This window comes from Maylandia zebra, linkage group LG15 (assembly GCF_041146795.1).
Source record: "Maylandia zebra isolate NMK-2024a linkage group LG15, Mzebra_GT3a, whole genome shotgun sequence".
Taxonomy (NCBI): domain Eukaryota; kingdom Metazoa; phylum Chordata; class Actinopteri; order Cichliformes; family Cichlidae; genus Maylandia; species Maylandia zebra.
In genome coordinates, this window is record NC_135181.1 from 26,878,819 (window position 1) to 26,897,532 (window position 18,714).

The 18,714-nt window shown below is 46.1% G+C and overlaps 2 protein-coding genes across 4 annotated transcripts in view; both read right to left on the bottom strand.

Moving 5' to 3' along the window:
• Window positions 1-3,880: 3,880 nt before the first annotated feature.
• Window positions 3,881-5,560, bottom strand: LOC101466524 (kelch repeat and BTB domain-containing protein 11-like). Its single transcript, XM_004572845.2, has one exon. The coding sequence runs from the start codon at window positions 5,327-5,329 to the stop codon at window positions 4,154-4,156; it is 1,176 nt and encodes a 391-aa protein (XP_004572902.1). The 5' UTR covers window positions 5,330-5,560; the 3' UTR covers window positions 3,881-4,153.
• An 8,710-nt stretch (window positions 5,561-14,270) lies between these two features.
• kif26aa (kinesin family member 26Aa) overlaps window positions 14,271-18,714 on the bottom strand; it is a 67,881-nt gene continuing 63,437 nt past the window's right edge. For 2 of the 3 annotated variants that reach the window (XM_076874229.1, XM_004572843.4), the window contains 4 exons: window positions 18,509-18,699; window positions 17,829-17,852; window positions 16,704-16,854; window positions 14,271-16,427 (listed from right to left, as the gene is read on the bottom strand). In XM_076874229.1, the coding sequence (XP_076730344.1) occupies window positions 16,240-16,427; window positions 16,704-16,854; window positions 17,829-17,852; window positions 18,509-18,699 (554 nt within the window). In that variant the 3' untranslated portion in view covers window positions 14,271-16,239. The remainder of the gene's footprint in view (window positions 16,428-16,703; window positions 16,855-17,828; window positions 17,853-18,508; window positions 18,700-18,714) is intronic. The other variant, XM_076874230.1, reaches the window with a different exon arrangement.

An 18,714-nucleotide genomic window follows, 5' to 3' on the forward strand; every position in this document is an offset into this window, starting at 1 on the left:
TCAAAGACGGGTCCTGAAAAAAAAAATGATTGTGGTGCCCCTCTGGATGATTTCACTGATGCCCTTGTGCGTCATGTTTCTTATTGTTCTCTGATTGTTAGAAGTCTCAGAGTGTTTTCAGAGTGTCCTCTTTGTACAGGGAGTGCAGAATTATTAGGCAAGTTGTATTTTTGAGGAATAATTTTATTATTGAACAACAACCATGTTCTCAATGAACCCAAAAAACTCATTAATATCAAAGCTGAATGTTTTTGGAAGTAGTTCTTAGTTTGTTTTTAGTTTTAGCTATTTTAGGGGGATATCTGTGTGTGCAGGTGACTATTACTGTGCATAATTATTAGACAACTTAACAAAAAACAAATAGATACCCATTTCAATTATTTATTTTTACCAGTGAAACCAATATAACATCTCCACATTCACAAATATACATTTCTGACATTCAAAAACAAAACAAAAACAAATCAGCGACCAATATAGCCACCTTTCTTTGCAAGGACACTCAAAAGCCTTCCATCCATGGATTCTGTCAGTGTTTTGATCTGTTCAAATTCAAATCAAATTCAAATTCAAATTTTATTTGTCACGTACACAGTCATACACAGTACGATATGTAGTGAAATGCTTGGACAACTGCTCGTGACCTAAAGAAAACAAAAAAGGAAAAGGCTATGAATAAGATAGGAAATAAATATGAAAAATTAAAAAGGGTAAATTTAACTAGGAAGGAATAAAATATAAATTAAGGTTAAAAATGAAATAACTGTACAACACAAATTAGAATGAAGGGTAAATTTAACTGGGAAAGAATAAGATAAAATATATAAATTAAAGTTGAAAATAAAATAACTGTACAACAAAATACACAATATAGAACTATATAAGAATGTATGAAAAAATATAAATATAAATGTAAATAAATATATACACAATAACAGCAGCTGTACAAGTATTAACCGGAAATGAAGAATATAATGTCCAGTGTTGTGCAATCCACATTATGTCTTGTGCAGTGCAAATATGCTTAAAGTGATTTAAGTGATGAAGTGAAAACAATGTCCAGAATGTCCAGTGTGTGTGTAAGAACTGTATGTGTGGGTCAATACTGTGTGGTGGTGTGATTGAGAGACCGTATCGCCTGCGGGAAGAAGCTCCTCCTCAGTCTCTCTGTGTTGGTCTTCAGGGAGCGGAATCGCTTTCCTGACCTCAACAGAGAGAACAGTCTGTTGTTGGGATGGCTGAGGTCCTTCACGATCTTCCTGGCCTTGGTCCAGCACTGCCTGCTGTAGATTGAGTGCAGGTCAGGGAGCTCGGAGCGGATGGTGCACTCAGCTGACCGCACAACCCTCTGTAGAGCTCGTCTGTCCTGCATGGTGCTGTTCCCGAACCAGGTTAAGATGTTTCCCGCCAGGATGCTCTCTATGGTGCACGAGTAAAAGTTCCTGAGCACCTTGGAGGGCAGTTGGAAGTCTCTCAAGCGTCTGAGGTGGTAGAGACGCTGACGGGCCTTTTTCACCACGGTGTTGATGTGACAGGACCATGACAGGTCCTGCGTGATGTGAACTCCGAGGTTCACCATCAACATTGCGTGCAGCAGCAACCACAGCCTCCCAGACACTGTTCAGAGAGGTGTACTGTTTTCCCTCCTTGTAAATCTCACATTTGATGATGGACCACAGGTTCTCAATGGGGTTCAGATCAGGTGAACAAGGAGGCCATGTCATTAGTTTTTCTTCTTTTATACCCTTTCTTTCCAGCCACGCTGTGGAGTACTTGGACGCGTGTGATGGAGCATTGTCCTGCATGAAAATCATGTTTTTCTTGAAGGATGCAGACTTCTTCCTGTACCACTGCTTGAAGAAGGTGTCTTCCAGAAACTGGCAGTAGGACTGGGAGTTGAGCTTGACTCCATCCTCAACCCGAAAAGGCCCCACAAGCTCATCTTTGATGATACCAGCCCAAACCAGTACTCCACCTCCACCTTGCTGGCGTCTGAGTCGGACTGGAGCTCTCTGCCCTTTACCAATCCAGCCACGGGCCCATCCATCTGGCCCATCAAGACTCACTCTCATTTCATCAGTCCATAAAACCTTAGAAAAACCAGTCTTGAGATATTTCTTGGCCCAGTCTTGACGTTTCAGCTTGTGTGTCTTGTTCAGTGGTGGTCGTCTTTCAGCCTTTCTTACCTTGGCCATGTCTCTGAGTATTGCACACCTTGTGCTTTTGGGCACTCCAGTGATGTTGCAGCTCTGAAATATGGCCAAACTGGTGGCAAGTGGCATCTTGGCAGCTGCACGCTTGACTTTTCTCAGTTCATGGGCAGTTATTTTGCGTCTTGGTTTTTCCACACGCTTCTTGCGACCCTGTTGACTATTTTGAATGAAACGCTTGATTGTTCGATGATCACGCTTCAGAAGCTTTGCAATTTTGAGAGTGATGCATCCCTCTGCAAGATATCTCACTATTTTTGACTTTTCTGAGCCTGTCAAGTCCTTCTTTTGACCCATTTTGCCAAAGGAAAGGACGTTGCCTAATAATTATGCACACCTGATATAGGGTGTTGATGTCATTAGACCACACCCCTTCTCATTACAGAGATGCACATCACCTAATATGCTTAATTGGTAGTAGGCTTTCGAGCCTATACAGCTTGGAGTAAGACAACATGCATGAAGAGGATGATGTGGACAAAATACTCATTTGCCTAATAATTCTGCACTCCCTGTATTTTAGTCATGAACGCCTCTCTCCATTAGAGGACACGACAGCAGGTTTACTCTGGATAAAGATTTTTTTTTTTTGATTTAACTTGTGACTTAGACAAAGAGCACTGAGATTGCGCAGCCAGATGATGCGAAAGCGGCAGAGGACTCAATTGAAGGGTGGAGGGGATCAGGCCCTCGCAGACTCTGAAATGATGGCTGCTGCCCTTCCTGCTCTCTCTACATCGGCCCGACCTCTGCACACTTGTGAATCAGCAGCAAGTTCATCCTCAGCCTTCATCAGCTCAGAGTCTGTGCAGCTGCTTTTTGGAATCAGTCTCAGATCAGTTCTGTGAGCAGTCTCCTCTCACTGCTGCTTCAAAATCTGCAGCGTCAGCAGAAAGAGCTGCAGCAGTCTGAGACACACACATACATAGCTGTATAAGTGTGATGAATAACAAACTGCACCCTTCATTAAACAGCCTGTCATGGAACGCCCTCGCTGAGGATACGCTCAGCATGAATGCAGACATTGCTCTGATGATCAATAATCTGTCTTTACCTCCATCTTCAGCTGCTCTCCAACCAGCGTTTCCTGTTTCTCTGTCAGCGTGAGCCCGACTCAGGGTGCTGTTTTAATGACACAGTCTTACTGTACTCTGTCTGTGAGGCTCTAATAATTAAAATTAATATTGTTGTTTGTGCTCAGACTGCTTGTATAAACCCAGATTTAATATATATATTTGGATGCAAAGACTGAACCTGCTGCAGCAGCTTTCCTCTGACTTCAGTTAAAATGATTCAGAATTAAATTCCTTAAACATAATGGTTTTAAATCACATTTAACAAGATTTTGCTGCTGAGAGCAAATATTTATTACTGTCATTATTATTATTATTAATTTCCCTGTTCCGCATTTAGTGGGTGTGGAGCTCTCTCAGGATGTTTGTTAACGTCAAGCATCAAAAACATTTTAAACAGCTCAAAAGTGTGTCACAGTTAACTTTACATTAACTTCCATATTGGAATAATATGTGAAGTTATTGAGTCTATCAGCAGAGTGAAAATGAACTTCAGTACTACTTAGTAAGATGAAATAGGTTTTTGCACATCAATGTTTACTAATGTGTCCTTCCTCCTGACAGGTGATGATGTCACATGAAACACACACACTCGCGTTCACTCAGATTTCTGCTTTATTGATCGACATGCAGCATCAGGAGCCATGATCAAAGTCCGACATCAATAACTCTAAACACACGCTTCAGCTCCTCACGAGCAGCAGCATCCTCTCTGACGGTCACAAACCAAACAGGAAGTGTCCGAATAAAAACAGTCCCAGCTCGGCCCACCGCCACCCATGCACACGCAGGAAACATTCTCATCGTCAAAGTTAGGAACAAGAAGGCACAGCGACGACAAGGAGAGGCCAAGCAGCCCGACTGCAGATCTTAAATGCCAGGGTCAGAGGTCATGGTCTGTGATCCATGATCAGAGGCAAGAGTGTTCTGGGGCAGGCTGAGGACAAAGGGCACCAGGTTGCCCCGGGCCCCGGTGGGGGCTGGCAGGGCCTCGGGCAGGAAGCCGGCCTCCTCCTCGCCGATGTGGAACTGCAGCGTGCGGCTGCGGTTGACGCAGTAGATCCGGTCACCGAGCACAGCGCATCGGAATGGCAGTGTGTTTTCCAGCGGAAAAGTGGCGGCCTCGAGCCACACCTTCACCACTGTGCTGTACCTGTGCACGCTGACCTCGGCACGTTCGCGGTCCACGTCGAAGCGGTAAACGAGGCCGCGATGCGCGACCATGTCGGCGGAGCGGCGGCGGCTCTCGTTGAACGGGCACTCCTCCCACTCATCGCGGCGGGGGTCGTAGCGCAGGAGGCGGTAGAAGAGCGACCCCCCCGAAACAAACAGCTGGCCGTCGCACGCCGTGGCCTCATGCGCCACCGCGAACGAGCCTTTGGGCAGTGGCGCCACATGGCTCCACCTGTCGGCGCGTGGGTCGTAGCGCTCCACACTCAGCAGGCAGCCCCCGCCCACCGCGTACAGCAGCCCGTCCACACCCACCAGTCGCAGCTGGCAGCGCGGCTCGCTCAGCGGCCGCACGCCACTCCAGCGCCCGCTCAGCGGGTCGAAACACAGCACACTGTCCTGGGCCTGTCCCCCCCGCAGACCGCCCGCCACGAACAGGTAATTGAAGAGAGTGCACATTCCAGAGCCGGTGGGTGGGGCCTCTTCCGGGAGGCGGGTCAGCTCCTCCCAGCGCCGCGCACTCGGGTGCAGGAACAGCACGCGCCGCGGGCCGCGCGCCTCCTCCCCACTCTCCGCCACCGCCAGAACCCCCTCCCCCGCCTCTAGCCCCGCCCACTCCGTCCTCCTGCTCAAGATCAGTGCGCGCTCCGCAGCGCTCAGACGGCCGTACAGCGCGGGAGCACGGAGCACCTCCAGGTAATGCGCGCTCATGTAGCTGTACACACGCTCCTGCTCGTCCTCTGCGCGGTCCCGCTTGGCTCTGCTCAGCAGCTCGTGGCAGTCCTGCGCGCTGATCCGCGTTCCCTCGGAGGCTGAGCCGGGCTCGCAGCGCGTGCCCGCGGCCGTGTTCCGGTCTAGGTCCTGGTTCCGGTCCATGGCGGCTCTGACGGTGACGTGTCTGCAGATCACACCCTCGGCTGCTGCCTGTGTACAAAGACCTTCGTGCCCGCACGCACCTCCTCCTCTCTGGACTCCGTTCACGCGACAATGTCTCTGCACACCGTGGGGAGGACCGGGGGGGCACGCCCTGCAGCACTCCCGTTATCAGCGCCGTGAGAACGCGCGGGGTTCACCTGTGTGAGAACGCCCTCAGATACACTGCTGCACGAGCCCGTCTCTGTGACGTCATCAGCGCTGTTTGAGATTAAGAAGGGAAAAAAATGAGACCGAGCGAAAAACACCGAGCTGGTTCTTTTCTGTCCCCCATGTCTGAGCTTCAGTCTGATGCACCAAACACAAACATTCCCACCTGTGTTTGAGGTGATTCTTATAATAATAATTCGACACTTTAATCTCAGCTGAGGAAACAAAATTGGCAAAATAAATAAACAATAAAGAATAAATTCAGTTCATTTGAGGCTGTACATAGCTACAGATACCTTGGTGTTCATCTGAACAATAAATGCTCTCTACGGAAAAGGGCAGAGCAGGTTGTATCTGTTGTAACTGCGGAGGCTCAGGTCTTTTGGAGTGAAGGGCCGACTTCTGAAGACCTTCTATGACTCTGTGGTAGCCTCAGTCATCTTTTACGGTCTGGTCTGCTCTCTGGTCTGTTCTAGGATACCCCCTGGACCTAGTGGAGGTGGTGAGTGAAAGAAGAATGGTAGCTAAGCTGTCATCCCTGTTGGACATCATCTCCCACTGCATGCAGGAGACTCTGACAGTACTGAGCAGTTCCTTCAGTGGCAGGTTGTGGCACCCACAATGTGGGACGGAGAGACTCTGCTGGTCTTTCCTTCCATATGCTGTCAGACTCCACAATAAAGACTTTACAGATGACCACACAAATGCAGACAGACACACACACACACACACACACACACACACACACACACACACACACACACACACATCTAATACACCTTATAGCCTTCGCCCAGTCTCCCTGATTTACAATATTACAAAGTGCAATTTATCTGATGCAACATGAGCAATTCTCAGGTGAAACTATTACTGCTGGGCACAATGTGCAATTTTTCTGGAGCATTTCTGATGCTGTTGTTTACGTACATATATGTATATTTTTACAGATGTCCTTATTAAATTTTTAGATTTTATTCTGTACATTCTTTGGACCGTACATCCGAACATTTTAGTTTACACTGCCTGGAACATAGTATTTTATTCTTTTTTATTTTATACAATTCTATTGTTTTTCTTAATTTTTGCTGCTCTTAACTCTGTAGTGTCCACTTTCTGCCTTGACCACATGTGGGACTAATAAAGGTTATCTTATCTTAAACAAAAGCTGAGCAGGTGGTGAAGCATCAGTTATGAAGCTTTAGAGGTATGATGTCACCTGATAATGTCACACTTTCAGACCTGCTGCAGGTCAAGGGTCAGGTGAGTTCAAACAGGCAGCATGAGTGATGAAGACATAAATCCTAATGATGGGGAATATCTGCGTGATAACAGTCACACCTTGAGCAGCTGCTTGGGGCCTCCCCTCGCCTCCTGGTGTGGGCAGCTGAGTTCACTCGATGACCTTCCTGTTCTCCATCCATCAGATCCAGTGACAGGTGTGCCTGTGGACACCTTCGGGAGCTCACAGGTGGCTGTGTCGTATCTAACGTGAGCTCACCTCTGAAGTTTCTTTTCACACACAGACCTCAGATAAGCCGATCACGCTGTGTAACAGGATCTCTAACAGGAATCCCAGTGCAGACCGCCCCTCCCAGGTACCCCGGCCCCTCCCCCCAGGTAACCCAGCCCCTCCCAGAGTGTAGAAACCTGCTGGGAGTTACCTGGCTCCAGGTGTGAGTCTTGAGTCTGTGAGCAGATACAGACATGAGCTCATTATCTGAGCGGTTAGCGAGCCATTGGCTCCTCCTGCTGTTCAACACTCAGAGACACAGCTGTGTGCAGATGTGCTGAACCTCGCTCAGAGAGACACAGGAAGCAGCAGCAGCAGGTAAGTCGTCAACACACACAGGTGAGCCAGGTGTGTCAGTTTTGACTGCAGAGCTTCGTCTGATCAAACCAAACAAAACGGGAGGAAACACCTGAATTAGCTGGAAGCTAAAAAACAGTCTTAAGTGGACTGTGAAGGTTCTCAGTCATCCAAGTCATCATAGTCTAAGGAGCTTGGAAAGAAAAGCGTGGTGGAGAGTTCTAGATCTGGGACTCTCCACCAGATCTGGGACTCTCCACCATTTGACCTTAGAAGTGAGGAAGCCTCTCGGATGAGATTTGAAACGTCTTCAAACAATTTAAAGAAGTCCAGATGCTTTTCTTTCCAAGCTCCTTAGAGTCTTTAATGGAGGAAGTGACCAAAACGATGAAACTGCAGCAGAAATGTTTCCTCAGAGGAGAGTCAGCTGATCGCAGCGTGAAGCTGAAAGAACCAATCCTCACAATTACGACTGTGGGATTAAACAAATTATTTCACTGTTACTTATTATCTGTATTATCATTGCATTAATTAACCTTGCATTAAGTCATTATCATTGCATTAATTAACCTTGCATTAAGTCATTATCATTGCATGGACGACAAACTGAAACAGGAAGTTTCATGTGTCTGATGATGAAGGTCAGACTGCCTCATCCTCACTGCTGAGCCTCCAGACCTCAGAGCAGCAGAGGTCACCACAACACCAAACTGGAGATTTCAAAATAAACCCCGCAGGTGTGATGGGATGGATTTACCCTGACAGAAGGACAAATCATTGATCCATCGAGCGACTGATAAGAGCTGCTGGTTCTGATATTCAGAGGAAGCAGGAAGTAAGGATCACAGTGAGCTTTTATTCATTAGAATCTGCTGAGGGTTTGGTTCCCACAGCTGGGGAAGAGACAAGATCAGCCAGCAGCCAAAAATAATAATAATAATAATGGATTGGATTTATATAGCGCTTTTCAAGGCACCCAAAGCGCTTTACAATACCACTATTCATTCACTCTCACATTCACACACTGGTGGAGGCAGCTACAGTTGTAGCCACAGCTCAACTGATGTCAGCAACTTCATCGTCAGGCCGACGCTCATGGGACACACACATACAAACAAACAAACAAATACAAACAAATAGACACAAACAAAAACTAACAAACACACATACAAACAGACAGGCAGCTACCCTTTGGCTGTGATGTCACAGTTTATGTAAACAGTACGTGTTTCATGACAAACAGCTGGTTCCTCCTTCAAACTCATTAGCTCAGATTGTTTCTGACCTGCAGGTTCCTCAAATCAGCTGATGGGTGGCGCTCACAGGTCTCCTGAATGTTAAAGATCATCAGAGCTTCATCAGAGCAGAGTAATACAACTCAACAAGGAGGAGGAGTTAAACAGAAGAAGTAAATCAAACTAGGAAACAGTGTGAACATGTTTAAAGATGATTCCCAATAAAAAATCAATTATTCTCACAGTTCTGAAGAAGATGTTTTATTGATCAGGTCAGCAGAAGAAACTCAAAGTCAAACATTTTTCCATCTGAATGAATCTAAACGACAGAAAATGTTAAAAACAAAAGAAACAAAATGTGAATAACTTCCACTTTAATCCCAGTTTCATCGTATTTCACTGTTGAAATGCAGTCAGTTACTGTGAACCATTTACAACAATAATCATCACAATTAATCATTCATCACTGTGCTCTGTGTTCAAACTGTAAACTTATCCAATCTTATTTAAAACTTTTGTGGTGCCTAAAAAAACAACAAAAATAAATAAAAAATGATTAAAGACACTACCTCTGTATGAGTGTGAGCAGTTTTAACATAAACTAAATATAAACATTTCCTTATTTGAGATCCAATTTTTTGCTTCACTTGTAGATTTTTAAAATCATCTCAATAAAAATAATAATTTTATCTGAGCTGAAAGCGTTTGTGGGACCTCGGTGGCCGAGCACTTTAATAACAGCGAGGATAGCAAATCAGGCGCAGGAGGAGTAGCAGGGAGAGGTGACCTGTAGGTTGCCGTCAGACAGATCAATTCTTTAAACCTGCAAGAACCGAACCATGGTGCCGGTCTCTGCACACATCTGAGCACACCTTTGCTCAGACCTTTATGCTGTGAGCCTCGCCTCCAAATGCATCATATGACACTGTCGCTGAACTCTGACCGAACCCGGAGTGAGCTATCCTCGAGGTCTCGACAACCTCAGGGTCAGAGTAACCCCTTGAGGTCGGACTCCAACTCCAGGAGAACACTGTTTTTGTCTCGCTGATGAGGAACAAAGAAAGGAATTAGTGACGTGAACATGTAAATTCAGGGCTGACCTCACCTACAACCCGTCTCATTTGTGCCAGTTTGAGCACATTGTCAGGCCATAACACTACCTGTGCATACACACAGAGCAGCTACACATCTGTATAACACCTGTCTCATAAGGGAATGGGCTTGATTACTGCATGAATTCAGAGGAAGGATGTTGTGCTGGGTGCATGTACTCGTAGACGTGTAATGAGCCTCTTAATGAACAGGCCACATTATGCTGATCATGGGTTCAGACTCTGAAAACACGTATGAAAAAAAAAGTCTTTAGATGGGTAAAGACCCACAGTAACACAGAGAGATCCCAACAATCAGACAACCCCTTTGAACAAGCACTTTGGTGACAGTGGAGAAGAAAAAATATCTTTTAACAGGAAGAAACCTCTGGCAGAACCAGAGATTAATAACAACTACTGATTAAATGCAGAGAGGTGTAGGACCATCACATGGTCTCGGCTCTGAGCTGTGCCCTTATTGGATGGACATGTTTGGCTTCTGTGGGCGCCATCTCTGCTGCGTACTTTTTCAGTTTTACTTGAGTAAAGAAGTTGTATCACTACTTCAACTTTAATTACAGTATTTGAAACACTAGTATCTGTACTTCTACTTCAGTCCTGAATGTCAGTACTCTCGTCACTTCTGTTTATCACAGCACTAAAGTTGTTGTTGTCCTCCTCCTCCTCCTCGCTTGTCTTCATCAGATTAAATATAGATTAAATCTCTCTGCATCAGCCTTCGCTGTAGCTGACTTCCTGTTTGATCAGACGTGCCTTTAAAGCGGCGACAGCTCAGTTCAGCCAGAGTTCAGCTGATGCATTAGAATGAACAAATTTTAATGGCAGAACTCGGAGACGGAGAGGAAGACGAGCTGCTCGCTGTCCTCATAGTGACATCACCACGATGCTCAAACACAACCTTTCATCGCTGAGCTGTCAGGAACCTGAAGTCTGCAGCTCAGACTGAGACGTCAAACTGCTGCTCCTCTTCTTCAAAGACTGCTGACGTCAGCACACAGAACACTCTGCAGACTCTGAATGACTCCGATAAATGGTGATGGCGTCCAGCATCAATGCTGAGCCGATCCAAATCACTCCACATCAGAGGCTGGAAGCAGGCCGACTGCCTCACTGTTACGTTTTTATTGTTGCTGGACGTCAAAGGTGAAAGTAGGGCTGGGCAATATGACCGAAAATTCATATCTCGATATTTTTTAGCTGGATGGCGATATAAGATATATATCTCGATATTTTTTTAAAGCCATGAAGTAACAACAAAAAGAGAGCTCTTAGTCAAAGCTGTGTCCCAGATGTCACACAGGAACTTTTATTAACATAAAGCATAGATGTACATGAAAAAAACTACTCAAAAATAAATTATGAGCATTTATTAAAAATAATGCTCCGTAAATAAAAGAAAAGTATGTTGTTTTTGTCCATAACAAAAAGCTCACAATTGTGCAGTCAAAATGTAAACTAAAAGACGCTGAGCATAATAACAAAGACAGATTTCACAGCTGCTCTGTTCCCAAGTTCTACTGTGTGACTGACAGCCTGGAGTTTGAAATCCGCTTCAGGTGCCATTTATGGTCCTTATACACACACAATACGGTAATATTACGTTGAAGCACAGTGCGTATTACTACGCGAGGCTCCTCGGTAGCCGTAATGCTCCGACAATCTATCAAGCGGTGCAGCTCCGTAGCTTACCAAAGTCGTACTAAAACATTTTTTGACAGATTGCTGAGCGCTGTGTTCCACATAAAATCGGTTCACGGTCATCAAGCACAACTAGAATTCATACATAAGGCGGGCTGTCAACTTTTGAGAAAATGAAAGGATTTTAGGCTGTGCAGCCCCTGTGGGCTGCATGTCGTTAGCATGGTTAGCTCATTAGCGTGGTTAGCTCATTAGCACGTTGACGCCATCCAGCCCCACGCACGGAGCGATGCGCAGTAACTCGTTAACGGAGATTTGCCGTGTTCATCTTGTCGCTGCCTGCAGGTGAATCTATGGGGGAGGAGGGGGAGTTGTGTTCAGTGAAGGAGAGGCAAGGCGGAGTAACGTTGCGTAAAGACAAAAGTGGACGAAAGAGAGGCAAACTTGTGGCTCCACAACTATAATTATAACGTATATATCGATATAAAGGATATGGTCACATCTTATATCTCGTATAAAAATATATCGATATTTTTAAAAAACTTGATATATCGCCCAGCCCTAGGTGAAAGTGCTGGTCCAGCCTCAACGATTAAAGACGATCCACACAGAACCAAGAGGAGACACACCTCCACTGTCAGGACTCACCTATACTGTCACTAAAAGGACAGAGGTCAGACTGTATGGAAAGGCAAGAGAGCCGGAGCTGCAGACACATCTGATTAAAATGACAAAAAATATTATATAGTATATAGTACTATAATAATATTATAGTAACGGGTTCGTGTTACCTGTGCAAACCTGTGAATATTCAGTCATAAGCTCCTCCTACATTTCTGACTGACAGGTGTCAGACTAACTGACTAACTCCTGAGATTTGCCTGTTTGTCTGTAACTGCACCACCCGAAGTCTGAACGCACCATCACTCCACCCACCTGTGCTGGACCTTCACCCTGCAGCAGCATCACTGGCTCGTACACTTCCTGGTTCAGATCTGGTTGGTTGTTTGAGGTCAGGGCTGACCTTGGTAACCACTGGTTGTCAAGGCAACATGTAACGACTTGTCAGTGAGACTAAAAGTGTGACACAGACCGGAAACAGAGGATGTTCCCCTTCAAAGTAAAAGCATCAGGATGAGCGATTTCGGAGTGTTCGCTCCCGACTGCCTGTGAAGTTCCACTGTGTGAACGTTCGGGGTGAGCTAACCAATGTAACCTGCAACCGCCACACACAATCAGACTGACGGTTCAGCAGTAGCACCGAGACCATGGCGTGCTTTTACAGCGACTGTAAGTTACTGAAACATCATGTGGTTGTCATCTGTGACACTTCACAGATCTGGATCCCTTTGACATCAGAATCAGAATCTTTTATTAATTTATGAAACAAATGAAAACTTTCACAGATCTTAAATGCAAAGATAAAATGTTACATAATCAAATCTGTAATCTCTGGAGCGGTTCTGCTTATATTAATGATTATTGTGAAATGTTTCCATGTATTTGTACTATTAATTATTAATAATGCTGTTTCCTTGTGTCTTTAAAGCCTAACCAGGGTCCAGGTCTCATATACATATGCACTGATTAAAGCAACGTTAACATATCGCTCCTGTTGTATAAATCAATACAAAAAGGCATCCACCATTTCCAGTTCTTCTTTGTGTAGTGTTAGTAGCGTGTTCCTGCAGATCATGGCAGCAGTCAACGGGTGACCACGGGCTTCGTCTAGCAACCACTTGCCAAACGGTCGGGGCCTGTGTGACTGAGACGTGGACACAGCATGTCTGTCCTCACATGTCCATCTTTAAACCCAGGCCGTGCTCACATCACGGGTCAGCTGTGTTCACAAATATTCATCTCTATGATGGCGGCATCAGACATGCCACACAAATCTCTGCAGTGACACAAAAACCATCAGTGATGCTGAGTGAAATCGTCTCTTTAAACCCAGGTCACAGTTTATAATCAACTGACAGCAAGCGTTTCCACAGCAATCAGGTCAGGTGACAAATGCTAATTAAGAGCCATCAGTGAGGAAGAGTGGAGGAGGTGAGGTTGTTTCCACCTCCTGAACGATGGCTAATTTAGCAGAAACGAACTGATGAAAAGCTTTTTCATCTGTGTTGCCATGGCTGCGTGAAGCCTGGTCAAATGAATTAACAGGAGCCTTTGATTTAGAGCAGGAAGGTTATTACTGAAAGGTAAAGAGAAAAAGTCAAGGAAACAGGGAAACTCCACTGAGCAGGAGACAAACGGACGCTTGGCCTCCGAGATGTGATCGGACAGAGGCCAATGGCTCACATGCCTTCAGAGGGAGCTGTGATCTAATCCTTTCAGGCCCTGCCCACAAACACTGAGCTGAGGCGGAGACTGAAGGTGAGTCTGGTGCAGATCTGTGGCAGTGCAGGTGGAGCTGGTTGGATGTGAACTTAACATAAACAAACACGTTTGCTCAGTCCGGCCTCACGTCCTCTAGTCTGACATTTGTAGACGTTTTACCTCCTCATACTTGACCACTGCCACCGAGGTGTGAAGTCACATGACAGAAAGTGAAATGTCAGGTGTGTGAGAGACCTGGAGATGAGAGGAGCAGAAACTGTCGAGGAGTAGGAGGGGAGGAGGAGGAGGGGAGGAGGGGAGGAGGGCGAGAGGAGGAGGAGGGGAGGACAAGAGGAGGATGGGAAGGATAGGAGGAGGAGAAGGGGTGGAGTAGGAGGAGGCAGGCAGGAGGAGGAGGAGGAGGAGTGTTTCCTGAATGATGATGTCTCTTGTATGGAGGACTTTAAACAGGCGACCTGATGAAGCTGAGCTCTGTTGGGTCAGGTTTGATTTACAGACTGGCCGTATGCTGACGTGTGATTGGTAAGTGCTGCAGTGCAACGAGTCCACCAGCTCAGCCTGGAGCACAAAAAGAGTTCACCAAATAACAAAAACATGAATTGAAATCTTTGAATCTTTATTCATGTTCCTGATGCTGCCTCTGCGCCGACCCACGCACTCCTCTTTTTTTTTTTTTTACAAATAGTTAGAAAACTGTACAATACAAAAACAAAGAAAAGGAAACAGACGGTTAACATGCCACATCAGCAGAGGGATTTAATCAATTTAAAGAAAAACACGAAACCTGACGAACAAAAACAAGAACATAATGCAGAACGATGCTTCATGCAGCCACTTCAGAAAGAGCCTGAGGCGGGAAACGTCTGAATCTGAGTGTGTCAGTTCCTGCTGCACATCACACGTGTGATGGAAATCTGCAATGTGAAATTTTACATCCTCACAGCTGACTCTGAACTTTTATTTTGTATTCTTCAGAGAGTATACTGTGTTTGGAGGTGGGGTCATGTGTGGAGCTCAGAGTTTGATCTTTGCTCTGTCTGAGAAAGCATCTGGGGACAGTTTGGAGTTTCAGAGACATCCTCATGTGGCTGTAGAAGTCGTGGACGAGAAAAGATTCCGATGCGTCATGACAAGCTAACGTTTCAGGGTCCAACAGGAAGTGAGTGTGCATAAACGTGGCCACAGACCATCGATCAGGCAACCACAAGTGACTGACAGTTTATAAGTGGGTGGGGCTTCAGTCAGAGATCTCCAGGTTTTACACATCAGTGCTCTTCTGGACCAGGGGTCTCAAACTTTAATGAGCTGTGGGCCACTCCTGGCACCGTCATCTCATTGGAGGGCCACTTTAGCGTTCAGGTATTAAAAAAGAAACAAAGAAACAAACAAGAAAACACCCACAAATATTTCTGAAAATGTAATATTTTGTTTGTTTTTTTTAAATTTCAGATAGTGTATAACAAGACAAAACTGCAAACGTGAACACAGATTCTTTTCCTCACTCTTAACTAACTAAAGCCTTTCATTGAACTACCAAATAAACACAATGGTCCTCTCTTTCTGGCCAGACACGTGGCAGCACTTCTGCTATCATTTTGTTCGTATTTAACAAAATAAAAATGCAGACATAAGTGTACACATTAGTTTTTGACTGTCTCACTGAACTAACATAGTCAATCTCTTAGTATGTTTGCACTCTCTGCTCATATTGCCATCATATTAAATCATTTTTGGCTTTTTAAAGAACTTATTTTAACATTACACTTAACAACAAACAAATCCTCCCTAACAGAAAAAAACTGCATTATATTTCTTCACGTCAATATACGGACACCCCTGTTCTGGACGCTTCGAATTAAAATGGGCAACTTGCGATCGTCGGTCACGTGATTCGTGATGTCACCTGACCGAGATTCTAGCTTTTATTCAGTGATTTTAAAATTGGATACTGTCAGAACATTGTTCTCTTTCAGAAACACATCCGAGTTGTTATTTACTGAGAGGAGACCATAGTGTTTCAGTGTTTCACGTCCCCTTTAATGTGTGTTTGTATGTCTGTACATCTGTCAGTTAGATACCATTCCTGCTCTGTGGTTCTGGCTGCAGTGCAGATGATGTCATCATGTATGTTGCCACAGATGTTTTACCTGCTGAAACATCTGTTTGAGTCACTGAGAACATGAGCAGGCTGAACTCAGGGTGGACGAGGCGGTTTCCTAAAACCAACTTCAGAGTTGGTTCACTTCAACTCGAGTGCTTAAGTCGTTGAGCGGGATCAAACCCATGGTCCTGCTCTGGGTTCTTCAGGTTTGAGGCTCGAGGTGGAGCTTACAGGTGAACAGAGTCCATGCTGGAGCTGAATCATTTTTCCTAAACTCTGCTGCACAACGGATGAATTCAGCACCATAAAAAACACCACGACAAACAAGCTCACAGAGTCGTTGAGCTTGTGAATAGAAGGCACTTGCAAAGCTGCGTCCTCTGAGGTCTGATCTCCGATCAGCCATTTGCTGCTCTGCTCTGACAGGACGTCTGCTTCAATCTTCCGTCGGTGAGTCAGCGAACCTTTCACACCTCCACCTCCTGACGGCCCCCTTGCGCAGCGTCACCTGCTGTCATCACGGTGATGTCGAAGCAGGTCTCCATCATGAGACGGGACTTGCACAGGTTGACGCAGTACTCCAGCTCCCCCGTGGCCTGAGCCAGAGCCTCTAGGTACTCCTGGGACTCGCAGTCCAGGTCCTGGTCCACGTCAACTGCAAACACGGAGAAAGCGGTTAGCTATTTAGATGCATGCGGGCCGACGTTTGTACCATGACATCACCACGCTGCCTCAGCTGCTCGTGCACAGCATCTCTGAACGCTTGGCCCGGTCAGTTAAGTTCAGTTAATGACAAACACATGAAGCTGAACTCTGAGGTTTCTGTGGTTCATCATCACAGAAATATCGCAGCCGGTCACTGATGGCTTTCTAAACGGTGAGTAATCTATTATATGAGTACCAGCTCCCTCCCGCTGCAGCTCATACTCACACTCTCCACTCCACCTGCTCGGGTGGAGCATCAGCCAGCTCTTGGCCTCCTCCAGCTCCGCCTTCAGCCTGTCGTGTTTGCTCTTTAGCTCTTGGATCTGCTGCTGCCGCTTCTCCAGCATCCTCAACCGGGCATTGAAGTAGAGCAGACCCTGAGGAGCGAGCACATAGTCAGAGCCTCGAACTGCACACACCGGCTGGTAGGGGTGTGGACGATGACAAGGAAGAGGAGGGGGGATTAGCACGAGGCTTCGAGACTCCAGCCTGTGTCTGGCTTTAATTAGGAGTCAGTGCAGTGCTAATCTGTGATCAGAGGAGGATTAAGGACAACTGAGGACAAGCAGGTGACAGAGAGGTGGTTCAGACCTGCGCTTCATTACAGCTGCCCCTCAGAGAGCTTTATTCTGAAAATCCTGGGATGTTTCTATTGTGAAAGTCTGTAAATGTGGGCAGCTGAGCAGTAATAAAAGAGTTGATCATCCAGATGATAAGTGACCTGAACATTAACTGTGTGTTTATGTTTCACTTGCAGCAGCTTCTCTGTGACACGCAGCCAAAAAGGCCAGATTGTCAGGTGAAGTCAGACTGACTGACTCCAGTTAGACCATCACAAATTGTTCATGTGGGGCCATGACACAGGCGTGACCAACCTCAGTGAGGCCCATGGGAGGGGAAACCAGTGAAACCAGCGAGTTGCTGATGTAAAGCCAACTCAGGTCTCTGTGTCAGCAGCAAGAAAGCCTTGTTTCATTTGGAGCTACAGGACAAGTTGGGATTTGGGGAAAGCATGCAGGTGTAAAATACACATGAATAGATGCAGCAGGACAGGAAGCACCTCCGACAGGTGAAGCGAGCAGAATGAATCCAGTGTGAACAGGTAAACACAAAAAGCATGACAGGCACAGTGTGTGAGACAAAAGTTTGAGCACAGACAAGCGACACCACACGGCCTCCATGTTGGCGTCTCTACACCGGCCGCCAGTCAGACCGGCACCCTCTCTGACCTTTAACCCTGCACTCTCCGGTGGGATCACAGAGGTCCTCCACACCAGGGCCGGTTCGAGTTTCATGTCATGGATGGTTTGTTTGGAGGAATGTAGGAATGAACGTGTAAAGGACAACTCACCTTCTCAACATCGTGGAACGTCTGCTGGGACACAAATAGAATAGAATAGAATAGAATAAACCTTTATTATCCCACGGATGAGAAATTTTGGTGTTACACAGCTCTTACAGCAAGGAAAAATAAAATATAAAAGGAAGACACAAGGTGGTCCTATAAACATAAGCAACCGAAGTCCATATATACAGGTAACAATGTACAGAATATGTATAGAAAAATTGAAAAATTGTACAGTGATATGTATAAAAAAAAACAGAGAGAAGCCAATTATTCACCGAGCAGTGCTCCGGATATGAAGAGCACGTCACCTTCCTCTAATTGAAAATAAATCAGAGCCCGACAGGCCGCTCTGCCGAGGGTTAATGACCCGTTAACACTGAGAGAGGCGGCTGTCACAGAGACCAGACAAGCATCCCCCCCACGGTCTGCTTTGTGATGATTTGGATAAAAATATAAAAAGCTCCTCTGAGTGCGCTCAGACTGAGGCTGAGGGTCCAGATGAAACTCCACCTAGCTTCAGGAGGCTGTGTTTGAGTCATTCTTGTCAGTGCATCGCAGAGAAGCGGAGGGTTCTAACACGACCTCCACGTGAGGGGACTAAACCAGCATGCTGTGATGCTGAATGGCATGTGAGCAGCACGTCATTATTTAACCACCACCTACTGGTCAGGTGGAGGACTCACCTCAGATCCCATCAGCGCCTCCTTCCTCTTCTGCACACACTCAACGTTGTCAATCTCATACACCTTTATCTCAAACTGCTCCTTCAGGGTGCCGCCCAGCGGCGGCAGGTCCACCCACTGACCACCCAGCTTCCTGCCCAGGGAGGAGGTGTCCGGCAGGGGGGCAGGGATTAGCCGCCGCCGCAGGAACCCTGCAGGTGGAAAAG

What these genes read in the sequence shown, in the direction of transcription:
- LOC101466524 (XM_004572845.2), bottom strand. Translation starts at nt 5,329, where the DNA reads ATGGACCGGAACCAGGACCTAGACCGGAACACGGCCGCGGGCACGCGC.